A 16,652-nucleotide genomic window follows, 5' to 3' on the forward strand; every position below is an offset into this window, starting at 1 on the left:
AAATGAAAAATCTCAACAATAGTGGTTAGAGTCAATGTTGTTAACTAATTTTAAATTTATCTCCTCAATATCAGAAGCTGAGAGGTTCTAGTTTAAAATTTTTTCATATGGGACATCAGCAAAATTATACAAAATATGTGAATAATTATGAAGCAATTTAAAATATTTAAATCTTTGTAGAATTAAAAAATTTGCTAGATCCATGGCTTGTTAATATCAAGGGAATCTTACCTAGTCAAAATTCACTGAAAAAAGAAAAACAATTCACTGCAATGTAGATCAATAAAACAAAACATAGAGTATGTATCTTTTGCTACACTGTATCCTCCATATCCCTGTTCCATAAAATTGATCTATTAGTTTCTATTATCTATAACCACTTGAGCGAACTGTAAATTATTCTAGAAATAAAAAAAGAAACAGTAAGTTACTTGAGTTAAAGCCTCAAAAGTTAAAAAGAGATGAAGGATTAAACTTCCTCACAGGAAGATCTTTTTAAAGGATAATTTTCAAAATAAAATGATTATACTAAATATATTACTCAGATTTTGAAAAATAATCTGTTTTATTAAATAATCTTTTAAGTCAATATTCTTGGTATGTCTTTTATGAAGCAAAATAAGTTATTTAAATATTTTTTACCCTTAAAAAGGAACTGAAGGTTCAAAAAAGATGTTCTCAAAGTAATTTAAAGTAATTATTAACAGAGCCGAGAAAATCCTGATGTTTTGGATGTAATTCAGAACTTAGTCACTATTAGTCACTAAATGTATTTCTGAAAACATTTTCATTGTTTTATAAAATGACTACTTTCAAAAGCCAAAATGAAAGACTTTCCTCAGTTGGGATCCTAAGATTACTTTGCATATTTAATTTTACTGGAAATGTTTAGTAGTTTCTTTAAAGTTACATAATTGTATAAAAACTAAAACCAAGTCTTTATATAAGTAATGTCTAAATTAGTAGCAGTAACATAAATTAGACTGGCAGTGTCTTCAACAAATAAAAAAATAATGCTTTATTCATAGGGAAACAAAATGAAAGAATTAATAATTATAATGAATGAATAAGCAAGTCTTTGATATAAATATTAGGATCAAATTTTCCAATTATTTTTTCCTTTTTAATTACATTTCTGAAAACATTTGTACAGTGGAATTGCCACATGATATAGCAGTTACAATGATTAAACAGAGTCTCTATTTAAATAATTATACCTAATATAGCCAGAAGCATCAAAAGTAATCAAAAGCCACATGCTTTCTAGAAGTTAACTATGGCTTTTATTCCTGAGGCAAGGAATTTCTTACGATGACAATCCAGTATACCAAATAAATTATTTGTAATTATTATTTATTGAAAGTCTATTATAGAACACTGAATTGTACAATTCATGTAATACTCCTCTGTTTTTTCACTATGTTTCTAAGCTTTTGTGTCATAACTGTCAATTAGTTGTGAAATCAACTTAGTGGATTGGAACTATATTTAATAAAAGAAATAGAGTAAAAGAAATTATCATGCTTTATAGGTAGTAAGAGTATCATTTTAAGGTATTTTGTTTTATATATATAGGTGAACAAACATATGTGAATAAAAATTTGTGTGTTTACTAGGTTGCCATATTCCTTCAGTATTTCCTTTTTTTCTTTTGTAGTGCTGAGGATCAAACCCAGGGCCTTGTGTATGCTAAGCAAATGCTGTAGCGCAAAGCTACATCCTCAGCCTTGAAAGCAATTTCTTTTAATGTGAATTATGGTCATAAATGCTTACAAATCTCTATAGAATGTATTGTTTCTCCAAAATTAGTAGCATGTTATACCATAAAGGCCATGAGTGATACAGCCTAGTTCAAATTTTTATTTTGAGTGAGTTGGTTACTTAAATTTAAATTTTTGTGGCTTGACTATCTATAAAAGACATATTTCTATAAGATTTTTGGTACAGGTTAAAATAAATGTTTGTACAACTGATTACAATAGATAATAATGGTTATAGCAATTACAATTGAGATTGAATTAAAATAGCTTACTGTAAGTGGTTATTAAGTTATAATGTGTTGGTTCCAACTATATCCATTTAAAAATATATGATTTCACAAAGAGAAACTAGCTTATTGTAATTAAAAGTAGGATTTTACAAACAGATATTAAACAATAATTTAAATAAATAGGTTTAAGGAAAAATATTATTCCTTTTCACAGAAATTAATGTGAAATTTCAATAGTCAGCCTAAATTAAAATACCATGTTTATGAATTAAATAATGAAGAAAATATTGTTTATGATTTCTGGCAAGATTTTAAAAATCTATATGCAACCATTAGCAATAAAGCTATGTATCTACTGTAGGGAGCTTTATGATAACTGTAGAACAATGCCAGCCTGTCAGATTATCTTTTCCCTTAAATATTTTATTTGAAAACCATCCACCTGTGATAGAAAATGTTCAGCTAAATCTAAGGATCAACTTTATGAAACACAGCCAGTTTAAATAGTTACTAAAATAATGTCTTGTATTCTTATATTAGCTTGGAAAGCACTCAGAACACAATCAGTATTCACTAACTTGGCAAAAGCATTGTTTCAATAAGACAGTTAATATTTTTCAAAGTGATAAATATTTTTAAGCTTTGTGATTGCCATTTATTTTAGATGTAAGAATGTGACTTCACAAATTAATTTAAAATCATGCATGTTATTGAAAAGATTTTTTCTTAATAAAAAAAGGAGGAGTGAAGAAAATTCTAGTTTTTCAAAAACAAAAGTAACACCATACATCTACATCATATTTTTCTTGGAAGACTGTTTACCTGCCAGAAAATGAATGCTGTCCAACTACATCTCCATTCTGAAGGTGATAGTCATTGAAGAAATCTGGACTTATTGCTCCTTCACTGGCAATTAATCCATCTAGTAAGAAGGAAAATGGTAAACATTTAAACATACTTGTGGAGAATACAAAGTAAACTACTCCATCAAGTTACATACCAAGGTTATTCCCATATGAATAAGAAGAAAAACATTACCAGTAAGAAAATATTCTATGCATTTAATCTGGAAAGAAAAATGCTATGACATGCTATTTTCTGTGGGAGTTTTCCTACAGGATGATATGTACTAATGTGTTTCATCCAGAACATTCAACACAGCATTTATTAAGCATCTACTATATGCCAGATACTATTACAACAGAGAGGGCACAGACAGTGTCTTCAAGAAGCTTACAGTATTGTGGAGAAAGAAGTAAAAGGTAAAGAGATGAGGTGAGGTGAGGTAGTGAGACAGTAAACATGGGCCAGGCTAAGAGAAAAAAGAGGAGAATGGATGCAAAGGGGCATGAATAGCGCAGTGTACATAAAGAGCAATACTTTAGGCCAGTGGTGGCAAACAGAAGTATCACTATGGCCGCTTTAAAGTTTATTATGCATTTATAACCAGGCAGCTTCACTTGTTTATCATGATTAGGAAATTAGATATATCAAATAAATAAATTTCTAAATAAAGTGATTGACAATTTAAATCCCAAATGTTAACACATTCTCACAGAATCTAATGTTAAAAGGTAGATAGCCTATTTTTAAGATTATGAATAAATTAAAAACAGAACAAGGCAAAAAGATCTATATCTTTTACATATGGTCTACGAGATGTCCCATGCATATTTTAGTATATGGCTTTTATAATAACTATTTGGATGGCTTTAAGGATTTATTATAAGACATACATGTGTTTTGAAAATTTTTAGTGTCTTAAGATAACAATAAAATAATTTACACCAAGAGTGGATATATGTACTACATGATGTTGAATGCAATAAATCTCTGGAGGGATTTCTGTATTCTATAAGGGTTAGAAAAGATTTTTTGGGAAAGGAAGGAAGAGCTGAAATTGATTTTGATTTTGAAAGACATGTAGAACTTAAACAACAAAATATGTGAATGGTAAAACCAAATGGTAAAGCTAAGTAACAGTAATAAGTATTAATTAGTATTAAGTAATTAGTATTTTGATAAGATCCACCTTCCAGATTTTATTTCCTATTGTGAAAAGGAAAGAAACTGCCCAAAAGGCAAGAACAAGTGGCACAGGGGAAAGGAGAAAAGAAAGAAGGGAGAAAAAAAAAATATATATATATATACAAATACATACATATTTTGACACACCATTTATTAATTACTTGAATTACTATTTTATTTTTGTATTGTTAGTGGATTCCTTTGATATTTGTCTTATTGGTTTATTAAGTTTACAATACTTGAGTTTCCACTAAAATATACAAATATATATATATATATATACACACAAAAGATAACTAAGATAATTTTACTACTAATTTCTATTGGTTTATTGAAATTAACAGTTAATGCTCAATTGTTTGATCGGTTTTGCATGCCTGTATCTGTTAATTTCAACAACTACTTTGATGATAGCATGCAATATAACAGCCATTGTTGATTTTCTATCATCTTGTTTTGAAATTCTACATTATTTTTACTATTTTTAAATTCTTTTTATTCTCTTTAACAGTTTATTTGGTACACATACATATTTTGACACACCATTTATTAATTACTTGATTTACTATTTTATTTTTGTATTGTTAGTGGATTCCTTTGATATTTGTCTTATTGGTTTATTAAGTTTACAGTACTTGAGTTTCCACTAAAAATGTCAATGATTTCAGTCCAGTTTTAATATACACTAGAAGATAGATTCTATAAATGTAAAGACCAGCTAAGTACAGAATAGGTACAAAAAAAAGAAATCATTTAAACATAAAGAAGTCAAAACATTTTAAACATAAAACATAAAGAAGTCAAAAAAATTCTTTAAATCAATTCTATATGTATAGGTTTTGTGAAAACATGGCTGAAACAATAAATGAAATAATTGAGGATCAAGGCTTACAAAATCTGCCAATTCTGAAGAAAAAAGCTAAGTCAAACACTAAAATAAAATTTTACCATACTTTGAAAATGAAGGCAAAGATGTTCATTATGACATGAACAAAACATTTCAGCACACATGAATATAAAGTTCAGATATACTAAGTACAGCTAAATGAATAGATATTTATGTATCAGTTTGTATTTAAAATATGATCGAGTAAAGTGTAGCATATTAAAAGAAATTTTATTAAAAATTGATCAACTTCTCAAAATTTTGTTTTTGATTCAGGGAATCAGGGAACAATGGGCAGCAAAAGGATAAGCAGAATACAAACTGCATTCAAACTAAAAATTCTTGAATTGAAAAGCTTAGCCAGAAACTTTATATACACAGAATACAACTAATTTAATAACAGAATTTAAATATAATGTAAATAAGAAAGAGTTAATATATACTTAAGTTCATTTTTAGTAATCTTAGGACAGCACAGTTTATTTTAAGTAGACTGTGGTATCTATAATGCTCTTTATGGCTTGACAAAAGAAGGCAGCTCTGACATTCTGAGAACTCTTGTCTTAACTAGAAAGGTGCAAAAAAAAGATCCATGAAAGTCTCAGCCCAATTCTTTGCACTGTACAATCCATATTATTTATTTTATGGAACTACTAAAAAAGAACCATATTTTCTTGATTATAAAACTCAGATCAAGCTAAGAGTGTCTTCCTCAAGCTCCTTGATGTTTCAAAGAGCAATACGGAACCAAAGAATTTCATGGCTAGAGAACAAACAGAAAACAGAGAAGAAAAATATCACAGAACTCTAAGCTGTACAGTTTCACACACAATTAGGTTATTTAATTATATTGAATTGTTTAGTTATATAATATTACACATCACAGTTATGTAACATACCTTTCTGTGATAATGAAGATAGTTACAAACAAATGGAGCATATACTAGAAGTGATGATATCAAAGCAAATCTAGCAACCTTCAGAATTCTGGAAGCCAGTTTAAAAAGCTGTCTTGTAAGCATTGTAAAACAAAAACTGTGTATACATTATACTTTCTATATGGATAAAAAGCACCAAAACAAAGAACTTTATTTTCATGTTAACAAAGAAAATTAATCCATGGCTAGCTATAATCATAATGATTTTAGACTCTTAGAAAACAGTACTGTAAAAAGGTGCTAGTTCCATAACATCATTCTTCTTAAAAAAATAGCAAAGGAGTAACACACATATTTTGTTTGCTATTTAATCGTCTGAACCATGAGAGGCTAATATTAATAATTAGGAAAGTAGAAAATGCCATCCAGAGAATCATAAGTCATTTAGTTTAATCTTTGTGGCTGAAAAGTTACTAAGGCTCTATGTATTGGAAGTAGCCTGAAGCTTCAAAGAGTCCCCAAAACTTCAAGAAATTACACAAATATTCACACTAATATGTAGTAATTACAAATTCATCCTATAATTCTAGGATAAAATAGCACATAATAAAAAAAAGAGCTCATATCATCTAGATCTCTATGAGACACATTAAGAAATGATATGGAGATACATTTAGTCCATGGATTTCTTAGAAAATGACAAGGTAAAATAATATATATGCTAAAAAAATACAGACAGCTGCTATGAAAAAGCAATCTATAAACTCTATAGAATGAAATTCCTGCTGTTGAATATATATATCACCAGATTTTACATATTTAAAAAAGCTTGAAAATACTAATAATATTTTACCCACTCAAATACTTAAATTTATTTTTCAATCAGTTACTGCTATCTTCTAAATTTGGGTATATAAAAATATACATAACAATTTTCTCTAAAGAAGTATAACAATGCATTTTAAAGTAACTCACAAAAAAATACAATTTTCATGTAGGAGGTTAAATTAAACGAATTAAATTTAGAAATATACTGTAACTTTAATACAATTAAAATTTTGGAAGATTTTTAAATGACAAAGTTGTAACTATTAACTGTTGTAGTTAATAGTTTTACTTGGTTTTAGAAACTGGTTACTGATATATGCTGATGGGTACCTATCAATCTCGAACATAAGAAAGTTGATTCTGAGACTATTCTGATGGCTATCAACAAAAAATCCAAATCATAGATATTTTACATCATTTTACTTCATGAATAGTAAATATGTAAGGAACAGCTGCTTGCCATTACCAAAGCAAGAAATTCTGGTTGGATGAAATTAATGATTTGTTCCAGCTGTTTTGAAACACAAAGCAGAATTTCATAACTACTGTAAAGTTCAGTTAGGAAGAAATATATTCAATTTTCAAAGTAAAGCATGATTTTTCAGGATTTAAGCACCTATATCAAATATAATAGTATCTATATTTAAATTTGTAAAATTCAGAATTATGAAAACACATGAAAATGTGAAGTTTTGTTGATCAAAAGGGATAATAATTTTATGTGATGAGATATAATTAACCATTGATCACACACAAACTGTTCTGACAAAATGAGATAATACATGTGAAACACTTAAAAATACAGTAACACTATTTAATAAATATATGCTAGGAACACATGGTAGGAAAAAAAAGGGTGAGCCATTTTAGAAATAACTTAATTCTCTTTTTTTGTGGTGCTGGGGATTGAACTCAGGGCTTCACATATGCTAGGTAAGTACTCTATTAATGAGGTATAACACTAGCCTTAATGCCTTTTATTTTCAACCTTCCACAAATTTTCATTAAAAATCCTTTTTCTTCTCAAGCAAGAAACTTCAATAGAGTAATTAATAAGGGCAACAGAACAACACATGAAAAGCCAAAATATGTAAAATTTACCAATATGTGTGCCAAGTTCATTTGTTAAAAAGGGTGATATGGCATAATCTACAGCAATAATACATGTATACACTAAATTTTGCTTAGAAAATATTTGCAGAATTTGGAAGAAAAAAAAAACTACAGCTACCAAGTATCTAAATCTTTCCAACAGTCAACAAATAGTTGGTAGGAAAATTAAATTGTTAGGATTAAATACACAGGAAAACAAACCACAAATTCTGAAGCTATCCATTGAAATGACACATTGAGCAATCCATTTCCCTGGCTATACATTTTTTAATGGAGACCCCATTAAAGACTAACTTGGAAAATATACTGGTAAGTTAATACATGTTGTTTGTGTGTACAGGTATTACATTCGAAATTACTAGCAGAAGCCTATTTATATACTTTCAAATTTTTTTTTTTTTTTTTTGTCTTTTTGAGACAGGGGCTTGCTATGCAGTTCAGGCTGGTCTTGAACTCACAAAGATCCTCCTGCCTCAGTCTCCCAAGTGCTGGGATTACAGGCATGCACCCCCCCATACAGAATACTTAGAAGTGCTTAAGTTTGAGAATGTTCAAGGTTGGGAGACCAAAATTCCCATACAGCACAAAGGCAAATTTTTGCCTGGTTATTTCCTTACCTGGACTGTAGAAAAGGTCAGGTCTTTCTAGAATATCTCCTTCATGGATATATGGCTCAATTCGATCATCACCATACAAGTACTGCTCACTCTCATCCATTTGACGACTCTCTACCATCTCCAGCCACTGAGAGTTATGCCAGCAAAACTTTTCCCTTTGAATTTTCTTTGCCCATTCATCATCATATTCCTGTTAAAAGCAAACAGCGAACTGTTAATATACAGTATAAATTTACTTACTGATAGGTAGCAACAGTTTCATGAGGACAGAGGTTCATAGGAAACATTAACATGACTTGATATGTTTTTTCATTTAGATAACAGTGAAGGAGAAGCATTATTAAAGCACTTCTTAGCTCATTTACTACAGAAAACAAACAAAATCTGCTTTTGTTTCAACCACAAAACAGTGATCACTTAATTATAAAACTATTTCTTTAAGTGTCTGTTCTTGTTTTGACCATGAGCTCCTCAGAAGCAACCATGGCTTATTTATCAACCAGTGTATCTGTAACACTTGTCACAGAGAAAGGTGGTGAGTTTTCCTGAAGCATAAATGGGCCAATTTATTATAAACTACAGCAGCTCCTTATCTTTCTACTTGTCCCATGTGCTGTAGCAGCTTTATTTTTTCAAAAATTCGCTATGGACAGACACACAAAATTGTACCCACTTATGGGGTACTGGGTGATATTTTGATATGTGTATGTATTGTATAAATCTTAAAGTTATACACATCTCCTTAAACACCACTTCTTTACAGTCAAACTCATTTCTCTTAGCTTTTTGAAATATGCAGTATCTTACTGTCACCTGCAGTAATCCTATTGTGGATCTGTACACCAGAATTTATTCTTGCCTCTCAATGAACACAATGTTCCCTATCATTCACTCCCACCTCCCACCATTATCTATTCTTAATTTCTAGGAGATAACTTTTTTTGTATTCCACAATGAGATTATGCAGCAGTTGTCTGCACTTTTCTTTTTGGTCAAACTTCTCACAAAGGTATGATCACTTCTCCTTATAATTAAATTATAATTACTAAGGTAAAACATTTAATGCATAAACAAAAAGCAAAACGGTATTTTGTGGAAGAAACTGAAAATACTTATTTTTTTCCTAAAAGATGAGTGTCAGAGGTCACCCAAACTCCAAAAATGTAAAATATCAGTAATTCTAATCTACATGATATCTGTTTATAATTTGATTATCTTTTGCTTGTTTTAAAAATAGTAGCTTGATTCACTTGGCAAGAGTTATACAACTATTCAAATTGCCTCTCAATAATACCTGTGAAATACTATCAATGTAGGTAAAAAAAATCCTTAAGATATCAAGTATAACATGCAGTTAGCCTAGTAAGAAATGCTATGTATAAAGAAAAGTTTGAAATCACTGTGTAGGTCAAGCTAGGACTCAAACTCGGGATCCTCCTGCCTCAATTTTCCAAGTGCTGGGATTACATGTGTTACGACACCTGGCTGTGAGTTATTTTATACCCTCTTTTAATACTTTCACATTTAATAACTCAAAAGTAATAAAATATATAATGTAGAAACATGTAACAAAGATGTTTCTTCATAAATAGCCTGTTTAGTAACTCAGCCTTATTTATTACCTTATGAGCTCACAACACTACAATGAACTTATATATATATAAGGTCTTTCTTTTTTCTTTTCAAAAGAACCTATTTGATAAAAGTCCAAGCACATGCAGCAAATACAACCCTGAGCATCTACAACTAACTTTTGACATGTCCCTGATAAAACTCTAAGACACTGAGAGTTGGTACAGAACCTAGCACCACATATAACACTACTACCCATATGTACTGCTTTAAAAAGTTCCCTTTAGTTTGTCAGACTACGATGGAATTATTCTATGGAACCAGTGCATTTTTTTGTGAAAAAAATTCCAAATTTCATAGTCAAATAACAAGTTATTATACTGTACATAATCATTACCAAAGTAGTTAACTCAGTGCAAGACATTATTATAAAGTCAAAAAGTGTAGTAGCAATGATACTGTTGCACTATCTTTTGAAAAGAATTTTTTTTCTTTTCAAAGTTTTATTGATAAACATATAGCAATGAGACAGTTTCAAATCAAATCGAAAATACAGTTTCAACAAATAATACACTGCATATATTCTTCTTAGTGGTTAATTGCTGTACAAGATGCAGACTTGTGATCCTACTTACAAACACCATTAGAAAAAATCATTCTATTCATTAAGAGAATGCAACTATATATCTATCCCAACCACTTTGAATACACAGATACAAAATGGACATTCATAGTTATACCCCATTTATTTAAGTTCCCTTGTTGAATATTATAGGTGTGTAAACTCAGCAAAATATTCTAAGAATCCAGTAGCCCATAATATCATTGGGTCGTTTAACTGGCAATGTCAGAAATTATTGACCTGAGTCCCCCACAGCTCAACATAACAACATGGCTTTACTTCCTATATTTCATCTTCATACTTTTCTACTGGATGGTTAAGACCAAGGTAAAGCAGTACCTGTGCAACAAGAGTTGTAGCTTTTTGGTCTGAGAAGGTCAGTGAAATGCCCTCAGGATTTATCCTGAGATCCTGTACCTCAGATTGTAGAACCTTTGTCAGCGTCAGCCATGTGGATGAGTCACGGCCAATGCTTGGCCAATGTGCTCTCTGTGAAAGCCTGAGAGAGTGTCTTCTCCCCATGTGACTCTCCTTAGGCACACTCTACATCATCGATCACTTTCCTCTTTGGCCCCATAATCTTCTTGATCAGAAAATTTGGGACACTACCGAGGTACATGACGTTACAGTACAAGTTCTCATATGTCCTGAGTCTTAATTGACCTTAGAAGGCTGAAAAGAGTTTTAATTATTAAAGTAACTGTGCATTATAAAACAACATTTTTGGTTTTTATGCCAGACATAATGATGACCAAATGCATTACTACCTCTAGGACTATAATAAAAAACTACCATGGTTTTCTCACCTCTTTGAATGAAACAAAAGATTTTCCCTAAGAAATGACAAAATGTTGTTCTACACCAGACTGTGTCATTACTTAGTATACTCACCATTGTGTCTTACAGAAGATCCAACTACATTTACAAAATTTTACTACAGTGCATTACTACATTGCAATGAGTGCCACGTAGGGTTTTCTTCAGAGGTGCCTCTGAGCTTTAATAGGTATGTATGTTTCTTTGTAACGGGTCACAGATTAAAATGGCTAAAACTTTGAAAGGTATAAAGATTTTTCTTTGAAGATTTTTATCTTAAAGTAATAACATGACAGTTTGAAAACACTGGATTTTCATAATTATAGAAGTTACATTTTCACTGTTGAAATGAGGAAATTATAGAAAACTTTTACTTGTATCAAATCACCACATATCTCAGCAGTTTTAAAATGATCTTTTATATTTCAATATTCATTGTTCAGTTTTATTTTTTCAGACAGGGTCTCCTATTGTTTAAGCTCAAACTTGCAGCAATCCTTGCGCTTCAGCCTCCCAAGTGTTGCAATTACAGGTATGAGCCATAATGCCCAGCTTGAAAAATAACACACAGGCACAGACACACAGATAGATAGACAGATGCACACAAATTTAAAGGCTAAAAATGAAACATGATTAAGATACTGTACTGTTGCCATAAGTTTGTTCTGGTTTGTGGACTATAGCTTCAGATTTCAAATGTTTGCCATATAAAGCATCTTTGAATCTTAAAGTGAAAAATATGTAAAAACACTTATTCACTTGAATATTTTTATTTATTTCCTTGATAGCAAATATTAGAATCAAATTAGACAGTAATGTTTGCTATATGATGCTGACCACTGATTTTGTATTTGTGAAACAAATGTATGATATTTATGAAAAATCAAAATTTAAACTTATGGTTATTGAAATTCTACTTAGCAAGTGTGGTATACAATAGGCTATTTTTAAAATATTTTTCTTCATATTCTGGAGGGACTTAAAAGTTTAACATATCAATATTGATGAAAAATACCTGTTCCATGTTATGTCTAAGATGTTTGATATTCAGACAGATAGTGAGGTTAAGCTCAATTGCCTATGTTGTAGGGTAATAATAAGCTTCTCTTCTGGAGGGTTAACAACCTAAGTTTGCAAACCAAAAATTAGAGAAAAAGAGGGGCTGCAAGTACAGCCAACATTTTGGCCCTAGACTTTCATGGTCAGTGAAGACTCAGGACATAGGAGAACCTGTACTATAATATCATGTAACTCACTTGTATCCCAAATTTTTTGACCAAGGAGATTATGGAGCCACAGAGGAATGTGATGGATGATGTAGAGTGTGCCTAAGGAGATGCACATGGAGAGAAAACATTCTCTCAGGCTTTCACAGAGAGCAAATTGGTCAAGCAATGGCCGTGACTCATCTATATGGCTGACACTGACAAAGGATCTACAAACTGTGGTACAGAGTTTCAGGATAAATCCTGAGGGGACTTGACTGACCTTATCAGACACTAAAGTTACATTTCTTGTTATATAGGTCTTGCTTTATCTTGGTCTTAATCATCCAGGAGAAAACTATGAAAACGAAGTATAAAAAGTAAACCCATATTAATATGGTGAGCTGTAAAAGGATCAAGTCAACAACTTCTGACATTGCCAGTCTTACAGAAAAACCAGTACTATTATGGACTACTGGACTATATTGGATTACTTTGCTGAATTCATGCACCTACAATATTTAAATGACAATGGAATATCCTTCTCTGACAAAACTAAACAAAAAAGGGGGATACAAATTAACAACCATTTTGTATCTGTATATTCAAAATAGTTAGGATAGATATACAGCTACTTTCTCTTAATTCAATGAATAGGGAGATTTGTTCTAATAGTGTTTAGACAGGATATCATGTCTGCATCTTGTACAATGAATAACTACTATGAAGACAACAATATACAATGTATTAATTACTAAAACTGCTAGTAATCGGTTTTGAAACTGTCTCATTCCTATTTGTTTCTCAATAAAATTATTTAAAAAAATAAAATAAAACATACATTAAATAAAAAAATAGGCTAAGCCTGTGGTCACAAGAGTTTTAAACTTTAAAAAGCATATTTTAGGAAGATACTAAATAGTTTGATAACTACTCCTATTTTATAAAAGAAAAATTATTTTAAGACTAAAAATGTGAGAATCTTAGAACAAAATTATACTTTCCCAAGATAAATATGGTAAATTGTATAGCTCTTCTCTCATTCTCCTAAGAACATAACTTTTTTCTATTTCTTTACCTCTTCCACTTCAGTGAAAACCAAATAAAAGTTTTACTATATTGTAACCAATCATTCTGGAATCCCTAGGGTATCTTCCATATATACTTTGGGAATCTCTAAGAACTCGTAACAGTGATGTCAAGATCATGGTTTCTTTGTATTACAGAATCTGAATTTACATATATTATAGCATGGATAATACAAAGTACACTGGATTAGGAGCTAGGAGGCCTGGTTTCCAGTTCTAGCTTTTCTAGTAATTGTAGTATGCACCTTTGTAAAGGTATTTTAATATCTTTGACTTCAGACTCATTGTAAAATAAAATCTAGGACTTAAGCTCCATAAGTGAAAATACGTGATTAGAATAACACGTTATACTGCAAGTAAAAAGCTATTGTTTAATAAATTTTTTGAGATGACCATCTCTCCAAACTGAACAATATTGGCAGCATGATAGTTGCTTTAAAAAAGTTAAATAGCATCTCAAAATTAATATTCATCATGAAAAATTAATTTTAACATCTGAAAATTAATTTTTTACCACCTTCCCTCAATTTATACTCCCCCTATAACTCCCACCCTCTACCTTATATTAGGAAATAAATACGACAATCAAGGATATCACATTTCAATCATTGGTAAGGTATGTCATCAAAATCTATCAAGTCATTGTGGAAATATATTTTTGGCAAAAATTATACCTTTGTGCTCTCACTTTGATTCTTTACTTTATCCTGTATTTAAAGGCAAACTTTTTTTTCTCTCTTCTCAGCTCCTGACACTATGATCTAAAGCAAAAGCACTCAGTTTTCATAAATTCTAAGGTGTCACGAAAGACTTATGGTTTGATTTTACATGGAAATGTCATTCTTTTTGAAGTCCTACATCATTTTGTTTACTACTTAACCACTGAAACACTCTAAAGTCTTACCAGCCTATTATCAGAGTCTGTTCACTATCAGGAAAACTTTGTCACTGGCTTCCGTTACACCTTGTATCTGATTAACACACTGTAGGATAACAAAGAACTGTGTAGATCTGCTTTGTGTTCTAACATCAGTGATAGAAAACAGATTTTCCTTACTCCTTTAATGTGGCAGACCCCTAATTGAGATTGTAACATGGTTTATTTAATATAATTTTTCATACTAAATTGAAGTAGGTCTAGAGTAATTCAGCTGCTCATTAATATTAAGGCTATAACTGCTAAAAAACCTTTTTACATCTTGGAAAATACTTCTCTACAAAAATGTATAGATAGATATGTATATAACCACACGCACATTATAATGTTGTTGGGTTTTATGCAGGTACTGTTTTTTAATAGAACAGTCCCAAGTGCTGACCATCAGTCTTGTCCAAGGTATATTCTAATCAGAGCTCTAAGTGCAATTACCTCCTCAGGCAATCTCTGCTTAAAGCACTGAGGATGTCAATCTGTACAAGATGATTTCAAATACACCAAGCAGACCACAACAGAAAAGACAGCACTAAATTAAAATTTATTTACAGAAAATATTTTTCTCTTTTTTATTATACTTAAGTCCAAGGACTGTCAATTAAAAAAGTACAAAACTTCTTATTTGCATAAGAAATAGGCAAAGAATACATACATCTGTGTCCACACACATTTGGTGTTTTTAAATTCTAACAAGCTAAAAAATCCTAAATTTCTGCCTTTTTATGAAATATAAAAATGAACTGCAAAGTATGGCTGACCAAAAAAATCTCACTAAGTCCAATTTGATTATATGAAATTAAGAAAAATTAAAAAACTTACACTGAGAAATTAAATCTTACTAACCCTACAAAACAGGCAGAAATCAGCTCTACCTACTCTTGAAGGTTTTAGATGTTTTTGTCAACAACTCACTTGAAAATCCTGGTTTTGTGTCCAATTGTCCAATCTGCACACTTAATTAAAAGCGATTACCATTTACCCATTTTTACTCAATTCCTACTCATTTCTTGATTTTTGAAGGCCTGATTTTAAACCTATAAAATTTTCCTGTAACTTTTCAGGTGTTGTGAGATTTTTGTTTTTTGAGACAGGGTCTCAACTCTAATGTAGGCAGGCCTTGAACTCACAATGCAGCCCAAGCAGGCTTCAAACTCAGGCAATCCTCACATATGCACCACCAGACCTGGTTGTGATGTGTTTTAAAGGTGCCCTCCCTTCTTGGCAACATCAGTAGTAAAGCCAGTTTTTCTGCCTGATACAGGCTCTCCTCAAAATCTTTGTGAGGACTCTAACAAATAAAATGGAGGTTAAAATTAAACATCTTATTTCATTTCATTTTAATCAAGTGGCCTTATTAAGTGTAATTTTTTTTCTGCTCTTAAACAAATGCACTCATTTTTCCAAGTTTAAAATACTACAGTGAAGTATTAATTTGAGGTAATCATAATACAATCTACCCATGAGGAGTATTATGTGTCAGTTAAAAAAGTAGACCTACCATTCAAAATTTCAGTAATGCAAACCTGTTTAGTACCAAATGACACACTGGCCTGCTGTTGGCCAGAAAAAGACATCTATCTGTCACCAGAGAACCTAATGTATCCCTTTTCTTATGAACACTGTAATATAGTATGTCACAGTGATAGTCACTAGTACTTATTTGTGGAAGACTAGTTCACACATGGTATCTTAGAGGAGAATGGGTATTTTCTAGTCAAGATTTAATCTTTCATATTCAAGGGGTGTTATATTGTTGATTTTTCTATTCTTTTAAGTTAGTTCTGTCACACATTATGCGGTTAATAAACATGTAATTAATGCTTACAACCTAGAAATGTCAGAGAAGGGATTTTTTTCTTGTCAGTTTGAGAGGAATGTTGAGGATCTCAAATACTTAACCAAAGTTGAAGAATACCAAAGTCTAAGTGCATCATTAGAAGCTCTCTAAATCAGATTTTTAGATCCTATCCTTCATTCCGTGATTCTTCAGGCTGAAGAGAAAATGCAATGGTCATTTTCTTACAATCTCAAAGAAGACCAAGCAGTGAAGACGTCTCTTTCTTCTGCTTCTCTCT

General features: G+C 30.9%; 1 protein-coding gene across 1 annotated transcript in view; it reads right to left on the bottom strand.

Annotated features, from left to right (window-relative positions):
• Kifap3 (kinesin associated protein 3) overlaps positions 1–16,652 on the bottom strand; it is a 190,547-nt gene that overhangs the window by 34,370 nt on the left and 139,525 nt on the right. The window contains exons 15-16 of the mRNA XM_023701945.1: positions 8,341–8,530; positions 2,813–2,912 (exon numbers count right to left, since the gene is read on the bottom strand). Of these exons, the coding sequence (XP_023557713.1) occupies positions 2,813–2,912; positions 8,341–8,530 (290 nt within the window). The remainder of the gene's footprint in view (positions 1–2,812; positions 2,913–8,340; positions 8,531–16,652) is intronic.

This window comes from Octodon degus, unplaced genomic scaffold (assembly GCF_000260255.1).
Source record: "Octodon degus isolate 3935 unplaced genomic scaffold, OctDeg1.0 scaffold00144, whole genome shotgun sequence".
Taxonomy (NCBI): domain Eukaryota; kingdom Metazoa; phylum Chordata; class Mammalia; order Rodentia; family Octodontidae; genus Octodon; species Octodon degus.